The sequence below is a fragment of the Rana temporaria genome, chromosome 6, assembly GCF_905171775.1.
Source record: "Rana temporaria chromosome 6, aRanTem1.1, whole genome shotgun sequence".
NCBI lineage: Eukaryota > Metazoa > Chordata > Amphibia > Anura > Ranidae > Rana > Rana temporaria.
The window spans coordinates 10,042,499-10,066,841 of NC_053494.1; the positions used below are offsets into that span (position 1 = coordinate 10,042,499).

Here is a 24,343-nt window from a genome sequence, read left to right on the forward strand (position 1 = left end):
TTTTAGAAGACACCCTAGGGAATAAAATGGCGGTGTTGCAACTTTTTATCTCACACGCTATTTGCGCAACAATTTTTCCAGCGCATTTTTGGCGGGATAAAAATGAATTGAACAAAACAGTAAAGTTGGCCCAATTGTTTTCTATAATGTAAAAGATGATGTTACGCCGAGTAAATAAATACCCAACATGTCACGCTTTAAAGTTGCGCACGCTCATGGAATGGCGCCAAACTTCGGTACTTAAAAATCTCCATAGGCGACGCTTTAATTTTTTTTACAGGTTACCAGTTTAGAGTTACAGAGGAGGTCTAGTGCTAGAATTGTTCTAGCGCATGCAGGGATACCTCACATGTGTGGTTTGAGCGGCGTTTACGTATGTGGGCGGGACTTACGTGTGAGTTTTCTTCTGGGTGCGAACTACCGGGGACAGGGGCGTTTAAAAAAAAAAAAAATAATTCTATTTTACTTTATTATTTTTATTTCTACACTTGCTTTTACGTTTTTTTTTTTGATCACTTTTATTCCTATTACAAGGAATGTAAACATCCCTTGTAATAGGAATGGTTCATGACAGGTCCTCTTTATGGAGAGAGGCGGGGTCAATAAGAACCCCACATCTCTCCTCCAGGCTGGAATTCGTGAGATTGAAAAACAAAATTCACGATCTCATGCTTTCCAGCCAGCTTTGTTCACAACCGCGGCCCAAGCGTGACGTCATAACGTCGCGCCTGGGCCTCCGACGGTCATAGAGATGGCTGGTGACCATGTGGTCACCGGAAATCTCTATGGCCATCATCCGGCAGTGGCTGATTCTTTCTTCGGGTCCCCCATGGCACCGGAGAAGCACCGGATGGTGGCGGGATGTCCCCTCCCATCGCCCGTAAGAACGATCAAGGGCAGTGGCGGTTCGTCCATAGAGGGCGCTGGAGCGCCGCCCCCTCTGGCTCTCACCGCCACTGAGTGAAATAACATAGATTCATGCATTGCACGAATCTATGTTATTTTCACCGCTGCCGCTGTTATTCAGATGGTCGGCGCTCAATGTCCAGCCATCTGAATAACGCCAGCTGGTTGGCTGTAGGGAAATGTCTATCAAAGCCAACGGCTCTGATAGGCTTTCCCAATACAGCCCTCGGGTCCCGGAAGCTTATTCTCGGAGCGCACAGACTGTACGCCCCTTGAATATGATGACAGGCGTCTCAGCCAATCACGTTGGCCGGTTCTGGCTACCTGTAACCTGATTGGCTGAGACGCCTGTCAGTCATCGAGGGCGGGAGAAGACATCGTGGGACGTGGATGCCTGACTCCAGTAAAGGTAAGTGCCGGGGGGGGGGGAGAACGCAATTTACAGGGCACAGTGGGGACAATTGGCACAGCGGCGACCATTAAAGGGCACAGTGGCTGCGTTTAATGGCATGGCACAATGGTGACAATGGATGGCACAGTGGCTGCGTTTAATGGCATGGCACAGTGGTGACAATGGATGGCACAGTGGCTGCGTTTAATGGCATGGCACAGTGGTGACAATGGATGGCACAGTGGTGACAATGGATGGCACAGTGGCTGCGTTTAATGGCATGGCACAGTGGTGACAATGTATGGCACAGGGGCTGCGTTTAATGGCATGGCACAGTGGTGACAATGGATGGCACAGTGGCTGCGTTTAATGGCATGGCACAGTGGTGACAATGGATGGCACAGTGACTGCGTTTAATGGCATGGCACAGTGGTGCGAATTGATGGCACAGTGGTGCGAATTGATGGCACAGTGACTGCATTTGATGGCATGGCACAGTGACTGCGTTTAATGGCATGGCACAGTGGTGCAAATTGATGGCACAGTGGTGCGAATTGATGGCACAGTGACTGCATTTGATGGCATGTAACAGTGGCTGCGTTTGGGCACAGTGAGACTGCAATTTTTTTTTTCCTTTGCGCCCCCCAAAAATTTTGAGCACCAGCCGCCACTGATCAAGGGGCAGAACTGCCGCCATGATCGTTCTTATGGTGCACAGAATCGTCGGCTGAAAACGAGGATATGTGAATGATGCCTGCAGCTGCCCCCATTATTCAGATATTTCCACTGAACCTCAAGGATGTCATATGACGACCTTGGGCTGGAAGTGGTTTTAAAGCAATATACTGCTTCCTGCTGCCACCTTTTACGGGCAGGAAATGTTGTTCAGCGTGCTGCCTCTGTCCTCAATGCTCAAGGAACCTTGAGTAACCTCTGGAGGAAACCTGTTTGAGAAAGGCTGCCCTTAAAAAAAAAAAAAAAAAAAATTTCTAGCATGCCATTCAGCAAAGTAGCGCGAGCTACAGTATGCCTTTATATATTTTTTTGGGCGCCGTACTCACTGTTTAATCGCGTAGTAAAGTTTCAGGGCAATGGGCGTTCCTATGCAGAGGGAACGTGATTGACGGCCGGCTATGGCGCGTCACGCTTCCCGAGAAGAGCCAAAATAGGACTTTGCTCTTCACGGCGCCTGCGCAGTCAGCTCCGATGTCTGTGCGCAGACGCCGCATAGCGCCGCGAACAGCCGAGTCCTACTCCGGCTCTTCGCGGGAAGAGTGGCGCGCCATAGCCGGCCGTCAATCACGTTCCCTCTGCATAGGAACGCCCATTCCCCGCGGGGAGTCTGAAACTTTACTACGCCATTAAACAGTGAGTACGGCGCCAAAAAAATATATAAAGGCATACTGTAGCTCGCGCTACTATGCTGAATGGCATGCTAGAAACTTGTTTCTCAGCCTCCGCTGGTTCATCAGATCCAAGTGGAGGCTGAGAAACGCGTCATCCCATTGGCTGGCCTGGGTCCCCACGTCACTTCCAGTCGTACGGCGATACGTTGCGTTCCACGCTGGAACGCACGCCGCTTTGAAGCAGCGTCCACGGCTCCTGGATCTCTTGTGGTCCCCCAAAGGCTCCCTAATACTTTGGACTTCCATCTTCCACGGTACCATGACACTGGACCAGCCGTTTTTCCCTATCATGCCTGTGTTATCACTGTCCTTGTGAGTAACCAATTTACTGTGTACAAAATTATTTTCAATTAAATTCTTATTTACTGCACTTAGTTTGGCGCATTTTCCTTCTTGTTTGTATATATCTTTCAGAGTTTGCTTCTGCTTCAGGATTTTGCTGCCGCTAGTGCTTATTGGACTTTTATTCATTTATTTATTCATTTTAAAGTTATTGACATGGACCTTATGATGGGTTAATCTTCTGATTATTGATTGTGCTCTTCTGATCATGCGCCATCTACCTATATGTATTATATTGACTACATTAATGAAAGAGCCTGAGAGGCGAGATTTCACCCAAAATGCTCAGAACGAGAAGGGAAGAACTCCAGGTGGCCTAGAAGGTCAATAATTGTTTTAGAAGCCCTGACCGTGAGATCGGTCTTATGTCAACAGTTACCTTTTATTCTGATCACGTTGGTTCCCAACGAAATGTCTGACTTTCTTCCAATTTTTTAACACAAATAAATATATTAATGAAAGAGTCCAAGAGACGTCATTTCAACCAAATTTTATTTTAAGTGCTGTGATAAAATGATGTCACCCAAAGAAAAGATGAATGTTTTGGCAAGGACAATTTTGGATTACAACAAGATGTACATGTAATGGGATATCTGTGGTGTGACTAATCGTACATCATACTTCAGTGACCATAGCCTAGTTGGCCATCGTGTCCCTTCTTTCCCCCGATCACCAATCCCCACACCCCCAAAATCAAGATGGAAAGTCAAAAGTCAAAGTCAAGGTGGAATGAGAAATATAGAGAGGAAATGCATTGATCTTATTAGCCTTCCCAAGTTGTAGCCATGGGGCCGGATTCAGATACCTGAGCGTATCTGTCCGGCCGGCGTAACGTATCTAAGATACGTTACGCCGCTGTTATTTTTGGGTGCAAGTTCCGTATTCAGAAAGAACTTGCGCCGGCGTAACGTATGTGGGTCGGCGTAAGCCCGCCTAATTCAAATGGGGATGTTGGGGGCGTGTTTTATTTAAATTTGGCTTGACCCCGCGTATTTTACGTTTTTTTTGAACGGCGCATGCGCCATTCGTGAAAACATCCCAGTGTGCATGCTCGAATATCCGCCGCAAAACGCCATTGCTTTCAACGTGAACATAAATTACGTCCAGCCGTATTTGTGAACGACTTATGCAAACGACGTAAAAATTTAAAAAACTTGGCGCGGGAACGAGGGCCATACTTAACATAGGATACGCCGCACATACCCCTCATATAGCAGGGGTAACTTTGCGTCGGAAAAAGCCGAACGCAAACGACATTAAAAAAAAAAGCGCCGGGCGGTCGTTCGTTTCTGAATCAACGTAAATAGTAATTTGCATATTCCTCGCGTAAACAAACGGAAGCGCCACCTAGCGGCCAGCGTAAATATGCAGCCTAAGATACGACGGTGTAAGACACTTACACCTGTCGGATCTTAGGGATATCTATGCGTAACCTGATTCTCTGAATCAGGCGCATAGATACGCCGTCGAATCTCTTTTCTGAATCTGGCCCATGGAATGACAAATATTGGAATGCTTTTGTGCACGAAGAGCATTTCAACTAGACATGTGCATTCATTTTTGTCCAAATTCATTTTAGTCCGAATTTCAGGTATTTTCGTTATCGTTTTAACAAACGATAACGAAAGCACAGAATCCGAAAACCGAAAGATCTGACATAAACAAATGCTTTATTTTCGTTTTCATTGCGACAACAGTTCGATATAGATAGGAGATTCGACATGACGCTGACAATAGCAATCTGTATCTATCGAACCTGTGGTCGAATGTGCCTAACCTTAACTCTATTAGTCCGAGATTATTCTACATAGAGAGAAAAGATTCGACATTATAAAGAGAAAAGATTCGACATTATAGAGAGAAAAGATTCGACATTATAGAGAGAAAAGATTCGACATTATAGAGAGAAAAGATTCGACATTATAGAGAGAAAAGATTCGACATTATAGAGAGAAAAGATTCGACATTATAGAGAGAAAAGATTCGACATTATAGAGAGAAAAGATTCGACATTATAGAGAGAAAAGATTCGACATTATAGAGAGAAAAGATTCGACATTATAGAGAGAAAAGATTCGACATTATAGAGAGAAAAGATTCGACATTATAGAGAGAAAAGATTCGACATTATAGAGAGAAAAGATTCGACATTATAGAGAGAAAAGATTCGACATTATAGAGAGAAAAGATTCAACATTATAGAAAGAAAAGATTCAACATTATAGAGAGAAAAGATTCGACATTATAGAGAGAAAAGATTCGACATTATAGAGAGAAAAGATTTGACATTATAGAGAGAAAAGATTCGACATTATAGAGAGAAAAGATTTGACATTATAGAGAGAAAAGATTTGACATTATAGAGAGAAAAGATTCAACATTATAGAGAGAAAAGATTCGACATTATAGAGAGAAAAGATTCAACATTATAGAGAGAAAAGATTCGACATTATAGAGAGAAAAGATTCGACATTATAGAGAGAAAAGATTCGACATTATAGAGAGAAAAGATTCGACATTATAGAGAGAAAAGATTCGACATTATAGAGAGAAAAGATTCAACATTATAGAGAGAAAAGATTCGACATTATAGAGAGAAAAGATTCGACATTATAGAGAGAAAAGATTCGACATTATAGAGAGAAAAGATTCGACATTTTAGAGAGAAAAGATTCGACATTATAGAGAGAAAAGATTCAACATTATAGAGAGAAAAGATTCGACATTATAGAGAGAAAAGATTCGACATTATAGAGAGAAAAGATTCGACATTATAGAGAGAAAAGATTCGACATTATAGAGAGAAAAGATTCGACATTATAGAGAGAAAAGATTCAACATTATAGAGAGAAAAGATTCGACATTATAGAGAGAAAAGATTCAACATTATAGAGAGAAAAGATTCGACATTATAGAGAGAAAAGATTCGACATTATAGAGAGAAAAGATTCGACATTATAGAGAGAAAAGATTCGACATTATAGAGAGAAAAGATTCGACATTATAGAAAGAAAAGATTCGACATTATAGAGAGAAAAGATTCGACATTATAGAGAGAAAAGATCACTGCTGGAATTGGGTGGGGGAAGTAGAATAAAAATAATGATGATGATGAATGTTATTGGCTGATTGTAACCAAAGAGGAGGAGCAGTAAAATAGCTAGAAGTTTGGAGAAACTAATGTGAAAGTCGGCTGACTGTTGGGGTAGACAATTCAACATGAACAACGAAGATTCGACATTATAGAGACAGTGTTGGGGTAGACAATTCAACATGAACGACGAAGATTCGACAAAGCAACGAAAAACATACAAACGTCGAATCTGTCATTGAAGGCTTATGGTGTCTGTCAAAAGTTCTAAGAAGATTTGACGAAGTAGCTAAACTGCACGACGCCGCGATCGTACATTTCCGGGCCAAATGCATCGGCCCATAGGCTATAGAAGAATTCGAATGTTGGTTGACTAGTAATAATAATTAACAAATATAATAATTATTACTAGTTTTATACAACATTAGAATTCTACTATAGCTAGCTTGTAGGCGGAACATTTGACCGGAAATGTACGATTGCGGCGTCGAACAGTTTCGCTGCTCCGTCGAATCTTCTTTGAACATTCGACAGACACCATAAGCCTTCAATGACAGATTCTACCAATTTTTGGACGAATGCAATTTTTAACAAATTAACTAAAAACAGATTTCGGGAGTAACTAAATAAAATTTTTCGGACTAAAACGAAATTCCGAAACAAAATATTTCAGCGTGCACATGTCTAATTTTAACTACGCTTTGAAAAAATAAGGTATATAAAAAACAACGAAAAGAGTGATTTTATGTGTTTTGTTTATAAAACCCTATATATAGATCAGATTCTATGTGATAACAGATTCTTTATTCTTTAAGATGTAATGAATTCACAGCAAAGGACACTAATGGAAAGAGAAATGAAGTTTATCTTTAAAAGCTAATCCCCCCCAGAGAAATGTAATATATTGCAACTTATCAGTGTGGTGGCTGCCTTCTCTATTCTCCTACCTGGTGATAATGCCAGAAAAACACTTCCTGTCCTGGGTGACAACGCTCACTCACTGTACTGGATCTAGCTATGAGTAGTGTTGTTACCTTAGGCTGCTCTCCTGATTTATGCCCCGTACACACAGTCGGAAAATCCGACAAGAAAAGTCCGGTGTGAGCTTTTGGTCGGAAATTCCGACCGTGTGTAGGCTCCATCGAACTTTTGCTGTCGGAATTTTCCGTCAAAAAAAGATTGAGAGCTGGTTCTCAAATTTTCCGATGAAAAAAATTATTCCAATTGTCTGCAGCAATTCCGACGCGCAAAATGCCGGCACATGCTTGGAAACAATTCGACGCATGCTCGGAAGCATTAAACTTAATTTTCTCGGCTCGTCGCAGTGTTGTACGTCACCGCGTTCTTGACGGTCGAAGGTTCAGAGAACTTTTGTGTGACCGTGTGTATGCAAGCCAAGCTTGAGCGGAATTCCTTCGGAAAAACCATCCAAGGTTTTTCCGACGGAAAATCTGATCGTGTGTACGCGGCATTAGACTACAACATCCCCCCAACCCCCTTTTCTCATCTCCATTACCTAGGAAGAAATGTGCTGTAAATCACAGAAGATAACTGGGGAAGGTGATAACATTATTTGAGAGCAAGTTACAAGGACACTGTTTTTTATGGCAGAATCAGTAGGTATTTTTCTGTACTCGCAGAAAATTTTCTTAGCATGAAAAAAGGAAACTAGCAGCCACCCCATCTACAGACTGGTAAGCAGAAATATATGACATTTTTCTTCTTGGGTTTAGATCTTCTCTTTAGAGTTCTCCAGATCTTTGATCAAAGGACCATTATTTTTAGTTAATAGAGTTTCCTTGTCAGATTCAGAGAATCCCCAGATGTTCATGTAGAGCCCCCCCTCATCTTCTCCTGGGGAATTTGTTCAGCTTGTATGATGTCGTATGGTTCATCTCTTAGCAGACCTTTATTTGAAATCTAGGATGGGAGACACCAGAGCAACGCGGGCTATCGGTGCCTCCTGATGGTTATACACGAGGTGATCCTCCTGGGGTTCGGGGGCAGAAGCTGTAATCAGAAAAAAAATATTCACAAAACTTTACAAAAAACGGTTCTTGTTGAGTGAGAATATATAAGAGTTGTGGGTCTTTTAAAGCTTTTGAATTTTACACTGGAAGGAATTTGCCATGTTAGTCGCACTGAAGCCCAATGTCTCCTCTAGGAGGGTTCTATTCATTTGTAGAGGTTCTATCAGGATTGCACAGTGCCTAAGATCTACTGAATTTTTTAGGGCTAATGAAGGAAAAAAACTTGTACACACTTTTCCTAAACTGGGGCCTTCTTCTTGTGGGAGCTCTACGTTCTGCTCAGACAGCTATCCACACCGCACAGCTTGGCTTTTCAGTGGCACTGGCCCAAGCAGTAGTGTATTTAGGTTTTGTGCTGCCCTAGGCCAGACTAAACTTGTGACCCCCTAATTTAAATATGACCCACCCATTCCTGTCAATGACACACCCCTTTCTCTTTAAGACCCGCCCTGAAATTTTCGAGTGGGGACACTAGTTCTTAGGGCCTGGGGGGGGGGGCATTGGATTCCCTTAATTTGCATAGATTTCCTCTCACTTCCTGTTTGGCTATGGGGCAGGAAGTGAAGGGAAATCTCTGCAATGGGACAGGGATGGTAAAAAATAAATTAACAGGGGCTATAACCCTCCCTTACGCTATCCAAAATGAAAAAAAAAGGTGTTGCCTCTAGTTCTTTAAGCACAAATTTCTGATAATTTGATGGAGAGGACTAAGAAGATATAACCATGCCAATGGTGCAGCTGACGGGGACTCTTTCCATGCTGCCCACCTGCAAAGTGCTGCCCTAGGTCTGGGCCTTGTTGGCCTAGGCCAGGATACAGCGTTGGGCCCAAGCAAATCCTCCCTAATGTCTTGAGGAGGATCCACGAGGATGGAAGGTCCATAAATACTGTTCCACATTCCCCTTTAGTGAATTATCTGTGGAAAAAAACTCACTAAGGGCCCATTCACACCTGAGCATAGAATTTACCGAAATTTTTCCGGCGTTTTTTACCACGTTTTTTACCGTGTTTTTGCCACGGTTTTGTACAGGTCAAAAGGTCACCAATGTAAAAAGCAGAAAAACGCCCAAATCTGCCTAAAAAGAAGTCCCAGAACTCGTTTGAGCTTCAGGCGTTTTGGGCTTCTGGCTTCAGGCGTTTTGGGCTTCTGGCTTCAGGCGTTTTGGGCTTCTGGCTTCAGGCGTTTTGGAGATGTGAACCATCTCCATAGAGAATAATAGATTTTTTCCCCTCCAGCGTTTTGTAGCTTGAGGCTCCAAGCTACAAAACGCTCAGGTGTGAATGGGGTCTTAGGGCTGATGGACTCCTCAGGCCTTGTACACATGATCAGTCTAAACTGATGAAAACGGACTGAAGGTCCGTTTCATCGGTTAACCGATGAAGCTGACTGATGGTCTGATGTGCCTACACACCATCAGTTCAAAAACCGATCGTGTCAAAACGCGGTGGCGTAAAACACAACAACGTGCTGAGAAAAATGAAGTTCAATGCTTCCAAGCATGCGTCGACTTGATTCTGAGCATGCGTGGGTTTGGAACCGATGCTTTTGCGTACTAACCATCGGTTTGGACCGATCAGTTAGGCGTCCATCGGTCAAATTTTAAAGCAAGTTCTATTTTTTTTTTGACCGAAGGATAACTGACCGATGGCACCCACACACGGTCGGTTTGGACCGATGAAACTGAACTTCAGTCAGTTTTCATCAGTTTAGACTAATCGTGTGTACAGGGCCTCACGTGTTGAAATGGTATATAGGGACGAATGAATCAGTTTGTGCCAAATCAGATTTGAAGCCAATCTGGGCAGTTTGCTTTGAAGGGTGGTGAGCCAACTGGAACTTTCTGTAAGAAGTGGGAGCAAAGTGATCTAGTGACCGGTCCAACAAACTTCATTACTAGTTCATTGTATGTTGGGTCAATGTGGAATATTGTCTCGCAGAATACCCCCATCCAACTCATTGACACATAATTGTCTGACCACTGAAACAGTTGGGGACTCTAGACAGGGACTGACTCTTATATCAGGGACAGGGCCAGGGAAAACTTTCAGCGAAAGACCTGATAAATGTGGCTCTGAACATACACTGAGCCCATAGAATCATTATAAATGGACATGACTGAGGAACCTATCTGGTGGCCCAGTCTTATGGAAAGAAGCCTCCTCTACAGAATAATTGGTGACAGGACCTCCTCTTATATTGCTTACCCTCTGAAGTAGATGGTGGTTCCTCCTTGGGCTTCTTTCCCCCCGTAAAACCTTCCACTGAAAATAAAAAATGCACAGACATTAATCTCTCTATCCCGACATGTTATCTTATTTTATCTGACAGCAGAATTGTCCTCTTTTCAGTACACAAATAATACAGTATATGCTTATTTATTTAATTGATACAGTATAACAGTGCAAAGATTGCTGCTCAGGTAGCTGCCTACCATAAGCTCTCACCTGATTGGCTGATTTGGGTATGGCATTTCATCATTGTCCTGTGCACCGCCATGCTGTATAAGACCTCATGTGCACACATTGGTGGATACATTTGGTCCCCTGTAAACAGTCGGGGCTCTGAGGGTGCTGCCTGGACATTATGTCAATAGTTCCCAACTGCCTTTGTCTTGTCACATTCAGCTCCCCATCACAGAATGCTCCGGAAGTGACGTTCCCTTCGCCGCCATCTTGCTACACCCCACACTCCTGCACACTAATGATAGAGTGAGAAGGGGGCAAGCGGACATCTTGTTACACCCACCGGAGTTTTAGATTTCACAGTTATTTTCAACACAAAACGGAGCTTATGTGCTTAAATACAGTGTTTGCAAATCCGACGGACTGTTTGCATGTTAAATTTTAAAAGCAGCAGCAAACCTGCTGGCCTTACATGGTTGCTAATGTGACCGAACACCTCTGATTTTCACATTTAACAGTCTGTCGGATTTACAAATACTGGGGTAGATTCACGTAGTTCGGCGTTTCTTTGTGCGGGCGTAACGTATCCTATTTACGTTACGCCTCCGCAACTTTTACAGGCAAGTGCCGTATTCTTAAAAGAAAGTTGCGGCGGCGTAGCGTAAATAGGCCGGCGTAAGCCCGCCTAATTCAAATAGTGAAGAGGTGGGCGTGTGTAATTTAAATTAGGCTTGACCCGACGTGATTGACGTTTTTCCAGAACGGCGCATGCCTTTATGGAAGAATGGCAAGAAGAAAGACATTTTTTAAAGATATCCATAAAAAGTGTCGTTTAAAGTTTGCCACAAGCCACCTGGGAGACACACCAAACATGTGGAAGAAGGTGCTCTGGTCAGATGAAACCCAAATCCAACTTTTTGGCAACAATGCAAAACGTTATGTTTGGCGTAAAAGCAACACAGCTCATCACCCTGAACACACCATCCCCACTGTGAAACATGGTGGTGGCAGCATCATGGTTTTGGCCTGCTTTTCTTCAGCAGGGACAGGGAAGATGGTTAAAATTGATGGGAAGATGGATGGAGCCAAGTACAGGACCATTCTGGAAGAAAACCTGATGGAGTCTGCAAAAGACCTGAGACCGGGACGGAGATTTGTCTTCCAACAAGACAATGATCCAAAACATAAAGCAAAATCTACAATGGAATGGTTCACAAATAAACATATCCAGGTGTTAGAATGGCCAAGTCAAAGTCCAGACCTGAATCCAATCGAGAATCTGTGGAAAGAACTGAAAACTGCTGTTCACAAACGCTCTCCATCCAACCTCACTGAGCTCGAGCGGTTTTGCAAGGAGGAATGGGCAAAAATTTCAGTCTCTCGATGTGCAAAACTGATAGAGACATACCCCAAGTGACTTACAGCTGTAATCGCAGCAAAAGGTTTGTAGGTAAAGTTGATCCGGGGTAAATCCGATTGCCTCTCGGGGGATCAGGAAGGAATTTTTTCCCCTGCTGTAGCAAATTGGATCTCATGCTCTGTTGGGTTTTTTTTTCTCTGGATCAACTGTGGGTATAGAGTTGGGTGTATGGGATTGTATTGTGTTTTTTATTTTGTTTGTTTATTTTTTTGTGGTTGAACTTGATGGACTTGTGTCTTTTTTCAACCTGACTAACTATGTAACTATGTAAAAGGTGGCGCTACAGAGCATTAACTTAAAGGGGGCTGAATAATTTTGCACGCCCAATTTTTTATTTGTTAAAAAAGTTTGAAATATCCAATATGTTTGGGGGTTCTAAGTAATTTTCTAACAGAAAAAAAAAGATTTTCACAAAAAGTGCCAGAAAATGCCCAGTCTTCAAGTGGTTAAATATATATATATATATTTATATATACTTTACAACCACTTTAACCACTTAAGGACCCCCTACTGATGATATACGTCGGCAGAATGGCACGGCTGGGCACAGGTACGTCGCCTTTAAGTGCCCAGCCGTGGGTCCGAAGCTCCGTGACCGCACCTGCGGGACCCGCGGACCCAATCACCGCCGGTGTCCCGCGATCGGTCACAGGAGCTGAAGAACGGGGAGAGGCGAGTGTAAACAAACCTTCCCCCGTTCTTCTCTGTGGCAATTTCAGTGATCGTCTCTTCCCTGATATAGGGAACGATGATCACTGATGTCACACGTCTGGCCCCGCCCACCTACAGTTGGAAACACACATGGGGTCACACTTAACCCCTACAGCACCTCCTAGTGGTTAACTCCTAAACTGCAATTGTCATTTTCACAGTTATCAGTGCATTTTTATAGCACTTTTCGCTGTGAAAATGACAATGGTCCCAAAAATGTGTCAAGACTGTCCGATGTGTCCGCCATAATGTCACAGTCACCAAAAAAAATCGCTGATCGCCGCCATTAGTAGTAAAAAAATAAATATTAATAAAAATGCCATAAAACTATCCCCTATATTGTAAACGCTATAAATTTTGCGCAAACCAATCGATAAACGCTTATTGCGATATTTTTCTTTACCAAAAATAGGTAGAAGAATACGTATCGGCCTAAACTAAGGGGAAAAAAAATGTTTTTTTATATATTTTTTGGGGATATTTATTATAGAAAAAAGTAAAAAATATTGATTTTTTTTCAAAATTGTCGCTCTATTTTTGTTTATAGCGCAAAAAATAAAAACCAAAGAGGTGATCAAATACCACCAAAAGAAAGCTCTATTTGTGGGGAAAAAAGGACGCCAATTTTGTTTGGGAGCCACGTCGCACGACCGCGCAATTGTCAGTTAAAGCAACGCAGTGCCGAATCGCAAAAACTGGCCAGGTCCTTTAGCTGCATAATGGTCCGGGTCTTAAGTGGTTAAACCTGAACCTTCCTGGGGAAGTCCCCTCTTTGTGTAACTCTTCGTTCTCTTGCATCAGCTCAACCCAGAGCTCTCCAGAAACAACACCAGATTGTGGTATTTTGTCTCTTTAATGTCCCTGATGATGAACATCTGCTTCACAAATCTGCCACTAGGGAAATACAGTGTATAGCCCACCATTGCTGATCATTCCTGACGTTTCCTCCGATCCTCTCTCCTTACATTCCAATCAATCTTCAATGTGTTCTACTCAGAGCAATGCAATAAGAAAACTACGATTGTATAAAAATGTTTTTATATTCTATTTACTAAGTTGCAACAGTGCTAAAAACGCGCCAGTAAAAAAATCTTAGACTCTGTTCCATGCTCAGTTTACACGCCCTCCGCTGAGACAAGACACCTGAAACATCTGCAGTGCATCTGTTTTCCATCACAACCTTCTTTTTTTTTTTTTCATGATTTTCTTAAAGAATGAAGAGGGAATCTCCACGTTCACTCCACTAAATGCAAATTGTTCATAATCAGTAGACAAAACCAGCACACACAGGAGAAATATCCTAAATCTGGCCATACACTATTAGATATTGTCATACAATGAATCCCTCTCTACTGGGCTATTGTAGTCTGACAGCTGCCAGTGGTGGCTGGACATGTGCAGAACGAAAACAATGTGTTTAGTTTCATTATTTACCTAAATTCATTTAGTTAAATTTGTTTCATTCGTTTAAGGCCTCATTCACACGACGGGCCGTTCGGGTCCGCCTGTCACGGACCTGAACGGCCGCTCCATGCATCCCTATGGAGCGTCGGATGTCAGCGGAGACATGTCCGCTGACATCCGATCCGATCCGCTAAAAACAGACGTATGGGGGCCACGTCCCCATCCGTCCATGCGGATCGGGTAAGATCTGATGAAAACGGACATGCTGTCCGCAGGGCTGGATTTTCTCTCCCTGCCGCCCCAAGGCAAGGTTCCACAATGCACCCCCTCCCCGCCAACCGAACCCCCCCCCCCCAAAATCAACTGAGAATGTGCGGCACGGTTAGTTCAAATATGTGTTTTTTTTTTTATCACTTTTTTTTATTTTTATTTATTTGTAGCTTGTCGCTTACTTTCTTAAATTTTTGTATAATTTTCTTATTATTTTTCTTATTATTTTTCTTATTCTTTACTTTTTTATTTTATTAATTTAATTATTATTTCTTATTATTTATTTATTTTTTATACATTTTTTTCACTTACCTTTTTTGCTATCACACAGGAGAAAACAATTTCCTGTGTGATAGCAATTGGAGGTGACATGTTCTCTTTATTGACCCTGTCACCTCCAAAACAGGAGTCCTAGCACTGTGCTAGAACTCCTGTCACAGCTGAGATGGGAAGAGCACAGCTCTCCCCTCTCTCTGTGTACATCGGCAGCAGGGACAGGAGACAGACTCGGTGGCCAGGGGGGGGGGGGGGGGGGCCCGAAGACAGAGCCAGCAAAGAGAGGTATGTGGGGTGGGGGGAGAGGGGAGGACGGACGGGAGCACATATTTTACAAATGATTTCGGCGACATCGCCGCAATCACTTGTTAACGAGCGAGAGGATTCCCCCATAACTTACCGCCCTTAACTGTATCTTCCGGGCGTCGGGGGACTCCATGCCACTGCCGCCCCTTGGAGCCCTGCTGCCCCAAGGCCTGGCCTCAGTGGCCTTGTGGGAAATCCTGGCCTGGCTGTCCGTTTTCATCAGATCGCTCCATAGGACACAGCGGTGCCCGACAAGCCCCTCCCCGCTCAGTGAGTAGAGAGGAGCTTGTCATCCGTCGGCTCAGCGGGGATCTGCATTCTGATCTCCCGCTGAGCTGGCGGGAGCAGGCGGACTCCGTAGGAACGGAGTCCGCCTGTGTGAATGGAGCCTAACTCGTTTTCGGGATTAGTTTCGTTTATGCGTTTTCAAACCCATTTGAATAATTTCCCAATTCAATTTTTTTTCGAATAGTTTTCGAATTAGAATAGTTTTCCAATTTCCAAAAATAATAAAATAGAATAGAAAAAAAAGGAATAGAATATAATTTTTTTTTCTATTCTATTCCTTTGTTTTCTATTCTATTTTATTATCTTTGGCATTCGGACAACTATCCGATCCCAGTGTTGTGTTTCATGCAAAGTCCCGCTGCCCCCTTTGTCCCCCATTTTGTCCTTTATTGTAACTATTCAAATTAAAAAACGATTTGAATTCAGATTTCGTCCGCATTCGAATTTCGTTATTTCAGATTAGTTTCAATTCGGAACTATCCTAATTCGGATACAACGGAAATTTCCGAAGAACGAAAATTTGTCCGCATTTTAATTGTGGTGGTTATCAGAGTAGCCAAACATTAACTGCATCTAGTTTGGTAGTGGGTTTTCTGCCTGGCTCCTTTAATTTTTCAGTCGAAGGATGCCGGGGGGGGAGGGGGCTAACAAGGCCACCCCACCAAGCAAATTTTGTCCGTTTCATCGGAACCTGCCTGAAATTCCAAGGCTTCATGCACACTGGACTTAAGGTATTAAAGTAGAGGTTAACCCGGAAATGTAAATTTTTAACATTAGATTGAGGCTCATTTTGTGAAGGGGAATCGGGTAGTTTTTTTTTAAATCGAAGCAGTACTTACCGTTTTAGAGAGCGATCTTCTCTGCCGCTTCCGGGTATGGTCTTTGGGACTGGGCGTTCCTATTTGATTGACAGGCTTCCGACAGGCTTCCGACGGTCGCATCTATCACGTCACGATTTTCCAAAAGTAGCTGAATGTCGGTGCGCAGGCGCCGTAAAAAGGGCCGCAACGACGTTTGGCTTCTTTCAGCTACTCGTGACGCGATGTATGCGACCGTCGGAAGCCTGTCAGTAGACTGTCAATCAAATAGGAACACCCAGTCCCGAAGACCCATACCCGGAAGCGGCGGAGAAGATCGCTCTCTAAAATTGTAAGTACTGCTTCGTTTTTTAAAAAAACTACCCGATTCCCCTTGACAAAATGAGCATCAATCTAATGTTAAAAAAAAAATTTCGGGTGAACTCCCGCTTTAAGGGGAACCCTGCACCATTTTTTTTTAAATGGCGTAGGGATCCTCCTCAAAAACCATACCAGGCCCTTCAGGTCTGGTATGGATACTAAGGGGAACCCTGCGCCAATTTTTTTTTAAAAAAGTGGTGCGGGAGTCCCCCCAAAAATCAATACCAGGCCCTTATCTGAGCACGCAACCTGGCAGGTTGCAGGAAAAGGGGGGGCACCCCCCTCCCAAACCATATCAGGCCACATGCCCTCAACATGTTCCCATGTTGATGTTCGACTCGAAAATCCGGCTCATCCCTACTATTGAGGATGAGGCCATATAGTGTATGGCCAGCTTTATTATTCAAATGAGTGACAGTCACATAAGATAAATATTTAGCCCACAGCCAGCTTTACCTTTCTCCAGCGCCTTCTTAAGGGCCAAGGCCACATCCTTCTCATCGATGGCGTCTAGAACCTCCACCGTCAATTCGGGTCCATAAGGAGCTGTGTAGTGACTCAATATCACATCCACTACGTCAAGAGGTTTTGCCTTCTCTAGTTTTCTCTTGCGAATCTTTGTGTAGCCCTCCTTGATTTCCCAGTCTCTTATTTTGGCACAGAACTTCTCGAAGCTCTCCTCACCCAGATCCTCCAAGGCGGTAAGCAATTCATCTCGCACAGTCCGTGCCATCCTCCCCTATGTGGTGCCTCAAGAGATGCCAAACTCCGCTCCGTCTCCAGCAGCTCGCCTGTTCTTCCACTTCCACGGAAATGAGATCTGCAAATTTCGAGCTGAATGAAAAGTGAAAGCAACTTATTTGTTCTTTTCCCGCCTTGAAAAAATAAAAATAACCCTGACTTAGTTCAAAGTCAGCCAGGCTTGTGTCAGCCAGAGGAGGTCGGCTTGTTTTTTGGTGCAGCAGTGAAGATTTGGTTGAATGTTTTTTTCTGAGTGTTGGACGTATAATGCAGCTTTGTAGATGAAGAGGACACTCCAACCACCACCGGAAATATAGTAGTAGTTCATTTCCTATAACATCAGTTTCCTCTTTCAGAAATTTTTTATCTGCACTAATCTTTCACACTTGACAACCGTGGTGTGTCATAATTCCACAGCTCCCAACTGTCCCTGATTTCGGAGGACTGTCCCTGATTAGGAGCAATGTCCCTCTGTCGCTCGTTCCTCCTCATTTGTCCCTCATTTTGGTCTGATCTATATAGTTGTATATAAAATGCACTATTTAGCTTTTTTTTTTTTTTTTCAAATATATAGGCCCGGATTCACGTAGCACTTACGCCGACGTATCTCGAGATACGCCGCGTAAGTGCACATATGCGCCGTCGTATCTATGCGCCTGACTCTGAAAGCAAGATACGCCTGAAACTAGGCTTTATCCGACCGACGTAAGTTTCCTACGCCGTCGTATCGTGGGCGCATATTTACGCTGGCCGCAAGTGGCGCTCCCATTGATTTACGATTCGAATATGCAAATGAGTAAAATACGCCGATTCACGAACGTACTTGCGCCCGGCGCATTAATATACGTAAGTAGTACATCCGGCGTAAAGTTACGACTCATAAAGTAGGTGTAAGTCAGCAGCATCAATGCAAATGGCTGCACCAGGGAACCCAGCCGTCGTTTTTTACGTTGTTTACGTGAATAGGGCTAGGTGTAGGTTACGTTCACGTCGTAGGTAATGATTCGACATATCTTTGGCGTTCGTTCCGACGTGATTCTGAGCATGCGCACTGGGATACGTCCATGAGTTCGTTATTCGTATCTTGATGGCGCTCAGCCCATCATTTACATGGGGTCACGCCCCATTAGCATGGCTCACGCCCACTGCCACTTACGACGAGTTACGCCGAGGGATCCCCAGCGTAGATTTGGGAGCAAGTGCTTTGTGAATACTGTGCTCGCCGCTCTGCGCTACGTCGGCGTAGCGTATATTCGATACGCTACGCCGGCATAACTATGCGCCGCTGTATGTGAATCCGGGCCATCATTTTTATTAATGCCCAACATGGGCCAAGACAAGGCATTACAAACAAATACAAGGGGACATTCAAGGAAATAACAACAGATATTAGAAGTAGGGAGAAGGGAGGGGGGACATCATCAACATTATCATAAGGAGGGAGAAGCAAGGCCGGGGTCCAGCACGGCTGCCAAAACAAAAAACATATTGTATATCCGTCGACCAGTACCCCTTAGGTAACACCATAGGGCCGTAGGCCCCTTCTAACAGTGAGGCCTCCATACAACCACAATAAAGACCCCAAGACCCCAGTCACCCCCCACCCAAACAGAGCCAACCACCGGGGCAGGGAGGGGGGCAGGAGGAGAGGGGGGGTGTGATGCATTTGCCTATATGTCTCAGTCTAATTCTCCCTGCTTGCCCTGTGTATTCTGTCCTCGGCTAACAGGTTATTGACGTGCTAATGTCCCCTCACTATTTCTAAAGGTTAATTGATCTATTGTGTTGTGTGAAGGAGATCTGTGTTTAAGTGGCTTGTGTTAATTATTCTGATTGCTCCCATGTGGTAATTATCTCTCTATATGCGGGGTCGAGCGGTCTAGTTAATGTATTTAGTACAACTAGTAATCAGCGTCCTTGATGTCATTGTCTAAAGAAAATGTGTTTTCAGTATCGGCTCCGTCGTGTCTGCCTAATCATCTGTGTGGAAGCCCCAGTGTGAGGGGGGCGGAGATTTGTCATTGTAACAGTTTTGGAAATGACATATAAGCTGTGTGTTATAACATTAAACTCTGTCTTGTTCTAGCAGTAAGCCTGGACTAATGTGTGGCTTAATGGGCGATCTCAGGAATATCCCTCCTAGTGGAATATTGGGGTGATGTTCTTATGGAAGAAGGGAATCTTTGACGGGGATATCGTACCGATACCGTCACAGGGGGCAAAGCAGAAGAGAGAGAAAAGAAAAAAAAAGGAGAAAGGAGAAGAGAGAAAAAAGAAAAGAAAGGGGGGGGGGGGCTTGGGAGGGGAAGGGCCAGAGCAGACCAGGGAGAGTTATCGGGAAACCCTGGTTGATTCAGGACGGCCCCCGAGCCAATCTGTATACAGAGCCGTGACTTCCTCAAGTAGTCCTAAGGGCAATACCTTCCGCTGAGAAGATAAAGTGGTTCCATAGCTCCCACGTCTCTTTACATTTTTCCTGTTGTTGTCTCGCAGAGAGCACCAAGTCTTCCGTTTTCGTATCACTATTTATCTTTTAAAAAGTTTTTCTCAGTGCTAAACCTTTCATCCAATTTCTAAATTGTTGCATTTGTAAATTTCAAGAGCCAATATAAAGAAATAGTAGGGGTTAAAAAAACAACCAAAAAAAAGCCGCACGTGTGGATTTAATGGATCTTTTTTTTTATGTATAATTCTCCTTTAAAAGGGCGTGTCGGGGGTGTGTCCTATATCTGCATATTTTTGCTAATAGGTGTCCCTCATTCCCATCTCAAAAAGTTGGGAGGTATGTAACTGCATAGATCTGTTTTCAGTGGAATGATGGGCACCATCAACACTGACATACAGTATCTCACAGAAGTAAGTACACCCCTCACATTTTAGTAAATATTTTCTTCTATCTTTTCATGTGACAACACTGAAGAAATGACACTTTGCTACAATGTTGTGTAGTGAGTGTACAGCTTGTATAACAGTGCACATTTGCTGTCCCCTCAAAATAACTCAACAACAAAATGTCCAAATTGGGCCCAATTAGCCATTTTCCCTCCCCGATGTCATGTGACTCGTTAGTGTTACAAGGTTTGGGGAGAAGGTTAAATTTGGTGTTATCGCTCTCACTCTCTCATACTGGTCACTGGAAGCTCATCATGCCACCTCATGGCAAAGAACTCTCTGAGGATCTGAAAAAAAAAGAATTGTTGCTCTACATAAAGATGGTCTAGGCTATAAGAAGATTGCTAAGACTCTGAAACTGAACTGCAGCACGGTGGCCAAGACCATACAGCGGTATAACAGGACGGGTTCCCCTCAGAACAGGTCTCGCCATGGTCCACCAAAGAAGTTGAGGTCACGTGCTCAGCGTCATATCCATAGGTTGTCTTTGGGAAATAGACGTATGAGTGCTGCCAGCATTGCTGCAGAGGTTGAAGGGGTGGGGGGGGGGGGGGGTCAGGCTGTCAGTGCTCAGACCATACGCCACACACTGCATTAAATTGGTCTGCATGGCTGTCATCCCAGAAGGAAGCCTCTTCTAAAGATGATGCACAAGAAAGCCCACAGACAGTTTGCTGAAGACAAGCTAATCCGGAATTTGACAGCCAATCCAGGTCACTTAGGCCTCGTACACACGACCGAACATGTCTGCTGAAACTGGTCCGCGGACCTGTTTCCGCGGACATGTTCGGTCGTGTGTACAGCCGACCGGACAATATTCCGGCGGATCGGACAGGTTTCCAGCGGACAAATGTTTCTTAGCATGCTATGAAACATGTCCGCTGGAAGCCTGTCCGTCGGACATGTTCGGTCGTCTGTACGACTTACCGGACATGTCCGATCAAGCGAAAGCCCTCGCATGCGTCAAAGTGATTCGACGCATGCGTGGAAGCATTGACCTTCCAGGGTCGCGCACGTCGCCGCGTCATCGTCGCGGCGACGGCGCGGCCACATAACCGCGTATCCTGTCCGCGGGGATTTTGGTTTGATGGTGTGTACAACCATCAGACCGAAATCTCCAAGCGGACCGTTTTCATCAGACAGATCCGCTCGTGTGTACAAGGCCTTACACTTGGCGTGGTCGACAGGATAGAGTAGGTCACCATCTGGAGAAGCAAAATGTTTGACAAAAGAGGTGACTTCTTGCAAGTTGTGTAGAGGTGGGGCTTCTTCCGCGGAGGACTGGAGATTAATGTGAGGACACCACGGGACCATCGGGATTTGTTGTGTTTTTAGACGAACAGCAATTCGTTTGGCTATGGTATGCATCTTTCTCATTAGGAAGTGGTAAACATATACAACTCCATCCTCATAGAATATAGCCACTATGTAATATAACGAGGTATTTATAATTCATAAATTTGTGCTTTTCTCGCATAGGAAAAAAAATCCCTGAAGAAGACCTCTAACCTGATTGGTCGAAACGCGTAGGGATACTATGTGAAACTCTACACAAGCCTAATGGTTTTATATCATTTGAGTTCATGTGTATTTTTCCCATTGTTGATGAGTTATGTTTTCATATGTCAAGGCCAGAATTGCTCTTTACGACCCCAATGTAATTGCATTAATACCTTTTCGATACTATGATACAAATAAATTAATCATTTTTATGGAAATCATTTGCTATTCCTTTCGATCATATCCTTGTTTGTTTGACTCCCTTCCACGTTCTTCCACGTTCTTAACACAGATGTATATTTACACATATTAATGACGGGGTCTGAGAGACGTGATTTCACCCAATTTTATTTTAAAAATATTCCAAACACAGAAAAGATATAAACGTTTGTCAATGACACTTCTGGATGGTTGTTCAGAGGTCCTTACAACGAGATAGACATATAATGGGATATCTGTGGTATGGATAATCGTAAATTGTTCCTTAGTACCCATAAGACCGTTGGTCATTGTGTCCCCCCATCACCACCACCCCACCCCCACCCCCACCCCAATCCCTTATTGGCAATTTCTCAAGGTGGAATGATGTATGTAAGAAATGTAGCTGTAGCTATGGAATGACAAACATGGGGAACGTTTTGTGTATATAAAAATGAACTTGTCTGCTTAAACATTTAGACTACAATTTTTTTTTTAAAAGTATATAAAAACGGAAAGAGTCATTTTAGACATTATGGCCCAGATTCTCGTAGGGCGGCGTAACGATGTGCGGGCGTAGCGTATGTTATTTACGCTACGCCGCCGCAACTTACAGAGGCAAGTGCAGTATTCACAAAGCACTTGCGTCCTAAGTTACGGCGGCGTAGCGTAAATGTGCCGGCGTAAGCCCACCTAATTCAAATGTGGAAGAGGTGGGCGTGTTTTATGTAAATTAAGCATGACCCCACGTAAATGACGCTTCGAACGAACGGTGCATGCGCCGTCCGTGGACGTCTCCCAGTGTGCATGCAGCGGATATAAAGCCTAAGATACGTCGAACACTGCCTACGACGTGAACGTAACTTACGCACAGCCCTATTTGCGTACGACTTACGTAAACGACGTAAAAAGATACGCTTGTTCCGACGTCCATACCTTGCATGGGCTGCGCCACCTAGAGACCAACTTTATCTTTACACCGGCTAATGTCTTATGTAAACGGCGTAACTAAATGCGACGGGCGTATGAACATTCGTGAATCGGCGTATCTTGCTCATTTACATATTCGACGCGGAAATCAACGGAAGCGCCACCTAGCGGCCAGCGTAAATATGCACCCCAAGATACGACGGCGTAGGAGACTTACGCCGCTCGTATCTTGGCCAAATCTATTCCTAACTGATTCTATGAATCAGGCGCATAGATACGACGGCGGCCATTCGGACTTACGATGGCGTATCTGGACATACGACCATCGTAAGTCTTTGCGAATCTGGGCCTATGTTTGTAAAATATTGCAAAAAATCCGATCCTTTGATCTACCCGTAAGACATTTTTGGGGTTGATTTACTAAAACTGGAGAGTGAAAAATCTGGTGCAGCTGTGCATGGGAGCCAATCAGCTTCGAAGTTCAACTTGTTCAATTAAAGTGATTGTAAATTCACCATGTGACTTTACATGTATCCCCTCCGGGCAGGCTGCCATTCGCTACAGTGGATTTGTTTTAAAAAAAAAGGAAAAGGCTAAATACCTTTTTTCACACCGCAGCTGTGCGGTCACGTGATCCCCCTGTGATGGCCGGCCCCGATCTATGGAGAGCAGTAGGAGGGGCCGAGATCCCCCTGTTCTGGCCGGCCCCGAACTATGGAGAGCAGTGGGAGGGGCCGAGATCCCCTTGTTCTGGCCGGCCCCGAACTATGGAGAGCAGTGGGAGGGGCCGAGATCCCCTTGTTCTGGCCGGCCCCGAACTATGGAGAGCAGTGGGAGGGGCTGAGATTTCCCTGTGATATCACCCGGCCAGCACAGGGGGATCTCGGCCCCTCCCACTGCTCTCCAAAGATCGGGGCCAGCCAGCACAGGGAGATCTCGTCCCCTCCCACTGCTCTCCATAGATCAAGTCTGCCAGCACAGGGGGATCTTGGCCCCTCCCACTGCTCTCCAAAGATCGGGGCCAGCCAGCACAGGGAGATCTCGTCCCCTCCCACTGCTCTCCATAGATCAAGTCTGCCAGCACAGGGGGATCTTGGCCCCTCCCACTGCTCTCCAAAGATCGGGGGCCAGCCAGCACAGGGAGATCTCGTCCCCTCCCACTGCTCTCCATAGATTAAGTCTGCCAGCACAGGGGGATCTTGGCCCCTCCCACTGCTCTCCATAGATCGGGGCCAGCCAGCACAGGGGGATCTCGGCCCCTCCAACTGCTCTCCAAAGATCGGGGCCGGCCAGCACTGGGGGATCTTGGCCCCTTCCTCTGCTCTCCATAGATCGGGGCCGGCCAGCACAGGGGGATCACGTGACCGCACAGCTGCGGTGTGACAGAAGGTATTCAGCCTTTTCAATTTTTTTTTTTAAAACAAATCCACTGTAGTGAATGACAGTATAATCTGAAGGGGATACTTGTATATTTGCTGCACTACTGTATGGGGGAGGGGCGGGCAGGAGAGCCACTCTCATGATGATGGGGAGGGAGGGAGGGGGAGAGGGAAGAGACTGTCAGAGCATAGCAGCAGATAACAGAGGAACATAAACTGACCACGGTAGTCAGGGCTCAGCAGTCATGATTACCGTGGTCAGCACAGACAGGGAGGCACAG

At 44.6% G+C, this 24,343-nt stretch overlaps 1 protein-coding gene across 4 annotated transcripts in view; it reads right to left on the minus strand.

Annotated features, from left to right (window-relative positions):
- LOC120943042 (apoptosis-associated speck-like protein containing a CARD) overlaps positions 1 to 17,475 on the minus strand; it is a 50,481-nt gene extending 33,006 nt beyond the window's left edge. Inside the window, exons 1-3 of one of the 4 annotated variants that reach the window (XM_040356106.1) lie at positions 16,879 to 17,473; positions 10,372 to 10,428; positions 7,864 to 8,146 (exon numbers count right to left, since the gene is read on the minus strand). In XM_040356106.1, the coding sequence (XP_040212040.1) occupies positions 8,046 to 8,146; positions 10,372 to 10,428; positions 16,879 to 17,155 (435 nt within the window). In that variant the 5' untranslated portion in view covers positions 17,156 to 17,473 and the 3' untranslated portion in view covers positions 7,864 to 8,045. Of the gene's footprint in view, positions 1 to 7,863; positions 8,147 to 10,371; positions 10,429 to 16,878 lie in introns of those variants that run through there. The other 3 variants (XM_040356105.1, XM_040356108.1, XM_040356109.1) reach the window with 3 other exon arrangements.
- Positions 17,476 to 24,343: the final 6,868 nt, after the last annotated feature.